The sequence below is a fragment of the Meleagris gallopavo genome, chromosome 12 (assembly GCF_000146605.3).
Source record: "Meleagris gallopavo isolate NT-WF06-2002-E0010 breed Aviagen turkey brand Nicholas breeding stock chromosome 12, Turkey_5.1, whole genome shotgun sequence".
In the NCBI taxonomy this organism is placed as follows: domain Eukaryota; kingdom Metazoa; phylum Chordata; class Aves; order Galliformes; family Phasianidae; genus Meleagris; species Meleagris gallopavo.
In genome coordinates, this window is record NC_015022.2 from 11,868,874 (window position 1) to 11,876,548 (window position 7,675).

Below are 7,675 nucleotides of genomic sequence, written 5' to 3' on the forward strand. Positions count from 1 at the left end.
AGTATTTGAAGTCCCCTGCTATGCCAGCAAGCAAGGGGAGGGTTTGCATTCGAGATTCCAAGTCAGGCAGGTTTCTATTTCAGTGGTATTGTCAACATTTATCATGTATAAAAGAGAAAGTACATACAGGTAACAGGAAAAGAGGGAGGCAGCAAGAGTGCACAATATGCAGCACTGGGGGGATAGAGCAGGTAGAAAGAAGAATGGAGACACATTATGCTAAAGGTATTTGTTTATAACTACAAAACGTGAATAAAACCTGGTAGGATAAAGGAAGGCACTGCCTAGTGTAGATAATGAGAATCAGAGCACTACGATGCAGGTAAGAGACCTAAAGCTGAATTCTTACAGTGCTTAGAGCTGAACAGTAGAGCTTGGGAAGGTAGGGCTATGTGCTCTGGTCTAACCTTATAAATACATATGTATACATACACACACACACACACACACATATATACACATACTAAGACATAGCAACTGTCACAGCTACTAAACATTCAGCACTCGGAATCACACCCTGCATGGCACACTATTGAAAAGAAAATGTGTCTGACATTGAGGTCAACAGGCTTGGGGCAGCTTCAACAGCTACATCCCAAATTCTGGCCACCAGTATCACACCCTGCTGCTAAAGGTGTCTGCTTAGAGCTGCCATCCCTCTCCTGGAAGCTGAGCAATGAGCTTCACCCTTCAGCCCTGCAAGAGATCAAGGGGCTGGAAGTGCAGCATTTGCACCCAAATTGCCAAGGTATTAACATGGATTTCTTTCAGTAGTGGTGACATATTCATAGCCTTATCTGATCACTCCCTTCAGAATCCTAAATGCTCCACTAATGAAGAAATATCAGCCTCTGCCTGTGTTCTGATGCTGTAGATGGTGAAAAAAACAAAACCTGTCTCCTCAAGTACTGCTCACTGTCCCCATATTCAAGGATTACTTGTATTCAGAATGAATACAAAAAGCTTTTCATTAATCGATTATTGAGAGCGTCAGGAGTGATTTATAACCCCACGGAATGTGCAATATAGAAGAAGGGTTCTCATGATTTTTCCTCGAGGACTTCTTGCAGCCCTGTTTGCAGCAAGCACTTGACAGAAGAGGAGCTGAGCAGAGCCATGCTACCCCATCCCAGAAATTTTTGCCCAGGTTTAGTTGAATTGGAAGAGTTAAGAACCATCATATATTTAATTTTTTCCTTTCTTTTTTTTCTTCTATTTGCATCCCTCCTTCCCCCACGCCCCCCCCCCCCAAAAAAATGGTGGCAGTTTGCTGACATCATTGAGCGTAACAGAGGCAAAGCCAATCTGCCAAAGCAGCAGCTGGAGGTATGGGATGGAGAACACCTCTGAACCTTCAAAGTGAGCTCTGGTTGGTAAGACGGTGTGTGTGAAGGGGACAGCTAGCTTCCCACCCCAACCCAATGCTGGCACTGGGAAGCATCCAACACGTGAGTTTTTCCAGCTTACCTCCCTCCCAAACCCATTCTGAACACAGTGAACACGTCACCAGCCAGCTCTGCTTCCAACAGAAAGTGAGTCAAATATTTTCCTTGTAACCAAAGTCATTGATGTCTGGGCTACACTGATGATGATGGCTTGAGGTTTCAAACCTCGCTGCACATGGAACATTACTCTGTCACTCTGAGCCAGGTTCACCACATACAGAAGAAAAACCCTGAGAAGGAAGTGGAAAGTATGCTTTTCTAATCAATGGTTTTCTGCAAAACTGAAGTCAGAGCAGCAGCATACACAATCTGGGGGGGACAAACCAGACCTATAAATACAGCACATTTGCATCACAGCTCTAGATGGGCTTTGCTCCAGTGTGATCAGCTGCTCTGAAGTCTTTGCAGTGGGGTGAAGCTCTCGCCACAGTTTCACCCTTTAGCAAAGTCAGAACTGGGTTTGTCAAGGAAGAGCGGGTTTGACATCTCTGCCCCTTTTCCTCTCAAAAAACTGCTTGATCAAAACATAGAATTGAAGAGTTGCCACTGTAGGTATCATGCTAATTTTGTTATTTGTCAAGAAAGAATCAGATGGTATCACACATCACCCGCTTCACCCCGTATTTTCTACCTCATGTTCTGACACACTGACTGCATTAGCATTGTCTTTTATACTCAAATTGTTTTTCACACCAAATTCCCTGTGGGGAAAAGAAATCTTTGAAGCCATCCATTCAAATCTTCAAAGAAGGACCTTGAAGAGCACTCACAGAGTGTGAGAAAGTTTGGAGAAGGAGATCATGCTAAAAAGTTGGTTTTCCCCTTTTGCTTTCCATACTTTTACCACTGCTGAGCTTCCTCTGCCAGCCGTTACATGAGGCTCCCTGATTGATGGAAAAGCTTTGTCCATTTCTCCATGCTGCAAACTTCTACCAGATTCTTCTAAAATTTGTGACATAGAACGGACCCACATGCAGTGGGTCTGCAATGCAGACTGCAGCTTTAATCTGTGGTACTGAAGAGATTTGGGGTGCAGGATGTTGGGGGTTAAGAGCAGACTGCGTATTCCTATAGCATGCACTTTTCAAGACAGTTTTTTAAGCTGAATCTCTACTAGTGTTACATAGCAAAAGACCCTAGGAAATGCAAACTTATACTGCTGAAGAACGTGGTAAAAGATGGCAGATTCAGTTTTAGAGTCATACTGTCTATAAAAATAATAAATCACTCAGCAAGTCTTGTTTTTTCTCCCTGGAGCAGACATTTGTCTTTCGTTTCCGCTATGACATATTCACAGCCTACACGAACATTAAGTCATTTGAACAGGAACTTTGTGGTAAAACCAAAAAATTCCATCAAAACCAGAAGATACAAAGCTGTGTGCATGTCCTGTGGCTGCTCGTTGTTGAGCCTGATTAAGAGCAGCACTCCGCTCTCTGAGCTTCATACTAAATGGAAACTGCTGAGTTCTATTATGTTTATTATTTAGCTCAAGATTATCTGCAATATGTCCTTCAGGAATCACGTCTTGGACCAGCCCAAACCAGAGTTGCTCATGTCTTGCGAAATATTGCATCCTCACTCCAAGATCAGACAGAGGAGGCACTCAGACCCTTCTTGGACAGGATCGATATCACCTCTGTAGATGTTGCCAAGAGAATTTTCAATGGAGTCATGGAAGAAAAATTTGCTGACGGAAATACTAACTGGGGACGAATTATGACCATATTTACTTTTGGAGGTCTTCTCACCAAGAAGCTTCAAGAGCAGGGAGTTCAGCTCACTGGAGAGGAGAAGGAGCAGATTTCTTATTTCATCACAGAGTACATCATAAATAACAAAGCCGCATGGATAGATGCAAACGGTGGCTGGGTAAGTTACAATTCGGTGCCTTCTCATTTTCCACCACAGTGCAGATTCAAAGATTTGTCTTAATTAATGGAAACTTTTGTTACAGGCACTTACAAAAACATTTTATCCAGGGTTTTATTTGGTGACTTAATTTATGATGTCTGCAATGTCTGCTTCAGACTTAGAGTGAAAACTTTGCTTCTGCTTTAAATAGAACAGTGTTAAAAGACATCTTTCTTTTGAGAAAGGCACTTTCTGTTAACAGCCAAAACCCCAGAGGAAGACTTGAATCATATGACAGTACAATAATACGGGCTGAGAGAGATGTTAAGAAACCATCTAATTCAACCCTGTGCTCAAAGCACTTTAAATAAGGCATTCCATCACACTTCCTATTACTAAATTTAAAAGTGAATGCATCCTATGGTTAGAGAAGCAATTATGCTTCCATAGAAGCAAGTTGGTCCAAAAACACTGATGTTCAAGGCAAGGAAAGAATGCACAAGTCACATTCTCACAATCAAGTCAGTACTTTTGCTGTGGATCTCATGAAGCTGTTATTTAATCCTCCAAATCAGTTTACCTAAACAAATTTACAGGTAAGCACAATGGGGTCCAATCTTTCCTATTTGTTTGGACTGAGATAATCCTAGAACTTGCATACATCAATGGTCAAAGCAGAGAAAAGCATTTGTCAATATGTGGATTAGTTCATCAAGCTGCTGAAACTCCCTTCTGCTAGTAGAGGCAAGGTCCCTTTTGCTTTGCATAGTTTCATCCTGACAGTACCTTTCACTACTGTACTTCGGGGGAAGCTGAGTATCAGTGACATCACAGGCAGTTATTTCCCTGGTACTTTTTTCCTTCTACCTATCCGTAAATGCTAACTTTCTCTTTCCACTCCTCTCCAGTCTCGCTTCTCTTACATTTCCTCTTTGCTATTTCTTTTTTTCCTTCACTTGTTTTCTAGTGTTTCTCTTTATTCTGCTTGTTTTTATCCTTTTCTGATAACATTAAAAAAGGTGGCAGTGAGTCATGACCCTTGATGCATCAGATTTGTTGCAATGCTCCTCTCTGCAGCCCTTGCAAATAGAGTTATTTTTATTTAGGAGAAGTATTAACTTCAGGCAGCATTCTGTCATAATATGTGGCTTATCGCAACAGAATAAGGATGTTAAAGGAAGATATTTATAAGCATATTATTACATCAGAAACACAGTACCTGTATCTTCCTCTAAGGTGTGGGCTCAGATGCTGCAATTCACACTCATTTTCTGTTTACATAGCCAGGGCACAGTCTTTACTTGGAGATAAAACAAACATTCAGCAAGGTGCAGCTATTTTCAGCTACTCATTTTGAAGCCCTGTTCATCTGTTGGAGGTGGAGCTGTGAAGAGCTGCCTCTCTATGCACTAAGGTGTAGCAGTGTCACTCTGATAGAGGCACAAAGCGGTGCATTTCTCCCACACATCCTAAGCTGGCCCTAATTGTGCATATTCTTTCCTACAGGAAAATGGTTTCCTAACAAAGTTTGAAAGAAGATCACCACTATCTTTCTCTACAATTACAGACATATTTGCAGCTGTTTTTTCCTTGTTCAGAGACTACTACTGAAATAAGTGGACCTGCTTGCTGCCACAAGCTTCATTGCTAAGTTTTCCTCCAAGCAGTATCAACTAGAAAATAACTTCCCTGCATAATTTGTTTTTAATTTATTTCTATTTATTTTGACTAATGCAATGTCTAACACACTCTCCTAATTGTCAAACCTAAAGAAAAGATGCTTCTAAAGAGGAATCAACGCTGCAATGTGCAGCAATGCAAGCCAACCTTTCCAGGCACAACTGCTTCGAGAGAGAGATAGTCCTTTGCATCCAGACAGCTCTTGGAATTTCTGTTGCACCTCCAATGAAAGGACATTGTCTTACTGAAATACAATCCAATGGGTTAGGAAACAAGTTTTAATCTCATTTGTTTTGTAAATGAAATACTACTGTAATGCATTTTTATTGCAACATTTGTATAAGCAAAAGGGGCAGATTTCTGTGGAGAAAAAGGAAATGCAAATCGCAGTGTAAAAGTGGGTACAAGTTACTGATCCAGACAAAGCAATCTTAGTGGGAAGAACAACTTGTGGAAGCTAGCAATTTAAAAATGTGCACTCACTTACTGTTAATGCAATGGTATGTGTTTCTTTGTTCTATTTTTAATTGCTCATATCTACACTGACTGTTCTTTCAAAATTTTGTAATGCAGTCACCTGGCTGGACTTTTTAAAACTAGATTTTTTAAAGAGAGAAGCACAAATTATTATCATTTTTTACAGTGTAGCTACACTAATATTTTTGGGAAAAAAATTAAAATATGCATTTTCAAATCTGATGGTGGGCCTCATCTCTTTCAGAATAAAATGTTGGATGGGAGAAGGGGGGAAGATCTACCTGGTTAAGGTAATTCAAGAAAGCTGTTAGAGAGCTAGTGGAGAATCTAAGAAATACATGGGCTAGAAGTGAAGACCAAGAATGTCAATACTACATTTGCTGTAGTGCTCAAGTATGATATGGTAGTTTATAAAAGAAACAGACCAGCTTTCATAAAATAAATGATCTGAATCAACTCTGATGACAGAAATGAGTGTTTTGGGTAACACTGTCAAGTCAGCAAATTCACAAGTAACCCTAACAGATTTCCAGACTTTTATAGCCTAGGGCAACTATTATTTTGACTCAAGCGCCATTTGATTTGAAACTTTAAACAGTAGTTTCTCACTGATTCATTCTAGAAGGGTGTTCTTTAGCTGTACTGACTGCACTACATTTGGGAACCAAGGTAGCACTGGGCCTGTGGCTCACAGCAGTAACATTCTAAGATAAATCCTCTGTATCACCAAGGCTTTATGACACTGGCAGAATGAACCAGCCTTCTTCCGGTAATGGGTTCTCCAGCCAACTTGGTGGCTTTAACTACACACACAGATGTTAACATCTGCCAGAAACTGTATCACTTCCTCTTCCATGAAAGCAAGAGAGATGATTAGCATTCATTGCTGGACTTCAGCTGACCTCCTTTTTCTGTATCTAAAGATGGACTGTAAGAAAGGAGACAGACTCTTTAGCAGGGTCTGTTGTGATTGGACAAGAGGAAATGGTTTCAGACTAAAAGAAGGGAGATTTATATTGGATATAAGCAAAGATTTTTTCTACAATAAAGATGGTGAGGCACTGGCACAGGTTGCCCAGAGAGGTGGTGGGTGCCCTGTCCCTAGAGACACCCAAGGTCAGGCTGGACAGGGCTCTGAGCACCAGATCAGCTGTAGGTGTCCCTGTTCAGCACAGGGGAGTTGAACCAGATAGTCTTGAAGGGTCCCTTCCAATGATTCTATGAACACCTAGAGCAGATGCATGACAGTGCCTATTCCCACTTCCCTAACAATGAGGAAACCAAAGAACACTGGCAGTCTCTCCCTTCTGAGCCCATCACCCAGGCCTGCACACATGGAGAGTGAAGCTACTGCGGGTGCAGCGCTTTCTGTTCCTCGCAGCTCACAAAATCTCATCCGCATTCCAGGTCCTTCAGCCATCACCAGGGCCTGTAGGGATGTGAAACCATCTGGCAGGCAGTGGTCAAATATCCTGCTGAAGTGTAATTTCCCTTTCTACAACAAAATTAAGAAAGGGGAAATTCTTTGCAATCAATGCTAGACTGAAAAAAAAAATGACGGGCCTTGAAGCTATTTTGGCATGGCATTCGGCTCACCCTTCTGCGTGTCCAGAGAAGGACAATGAAGCTGTGAAGGGCCTGGACACAAATCTTACAGGCAGCAGCTGAGGAAGCTGGGATGGCTCAGTCTGGACAAGAGGAGGCTCAGGGAAACCTTATTGCTCTCTGCAACTGCATGAAGGGAGGTTGCGCTGAGGCGGGGGTCAGCCTCTGCTCCCAGTAACAGCAATAGGGTGAGAGAGAATGGCCTCAAGTTGCAGCAGGGGAGGTTCAGGTTGGACATCAGGAAAAAGGTCTTCTCCAAAAGAGCGGTGATGCAGTGGCACAGCTGCACAGGGAGGTGGTGCGGTCACCGTTCCTGGAGGTGCTCAAGAACCGTGGGGATGTGGCACTGGGGAACATGTGGGCACGGTGGGGTGGGCTGGGGTTGGATTGGGTGATCATAGTGCTCTTTTCCAATCCTGAAGATTTCGTGACTCTGCACCCTCACAGCTTAGTGGCCAAATGAAGCGCAGATCATGCCCAGAGCCCACCAGAGTTTTCCCTGGCCCTAAACCACAGGACTGCCCAGCTCCCTGCAGGCAGCGCTGAGCAGAGGTGACTGACCGAGCGCGGACAGAGGATGAAGTCCCCTCAGAGGCCACCGGGCACCCCCGGCC

At 42.8% G+C, this 7,675-nt stretch overlaps 1 protein-coding gene across 1 annotated transcript; it reads left to right on the top strand.

Annotated features, from left to right (window-relative positions):
* Window positions 1-2,761: 2,761 nt before the first annotated feature.
* Window positions 2,762-6,238, top strand: BCL2A1 (BCL2 related protein A1). Its single transcript, XM_010717472.3, has 2 exons — window positions 2,762-3,317; window positions 4,806-6,238. The coding sequence occupies exons 1-2, from the start codon at window positions 2,898-2,900 to the stop codon at window positions 4,908-4,910; spliced, it is 525 nt and encodes a 174-aa protein (XP_010715774.1). The 5' UTR covers window positions 2,762-2,897; the 3' UTR covers window positions 4,911-6,238.
* Window positions 6,239-7,675: the final 1,437 nt, after the last annotated feature.

Bases quoted from the DNA above. Each gene is read 5' to 3' on its own strand.
- BCL2A1 (XM_010717472.3), top strand. From the start codon at position 2,898: ATGGAAACTGCTGAGTTCTATTATGTTTATTATTTAGCTCAAGATTAT. The intron at 3,318-4,805 runs GTAAGTTACAAT...TCTTTCCTACAG, and splicing joins TAGATGCAAACGGTGGCTGG to GAAAATGGTTTCCTAACAAA.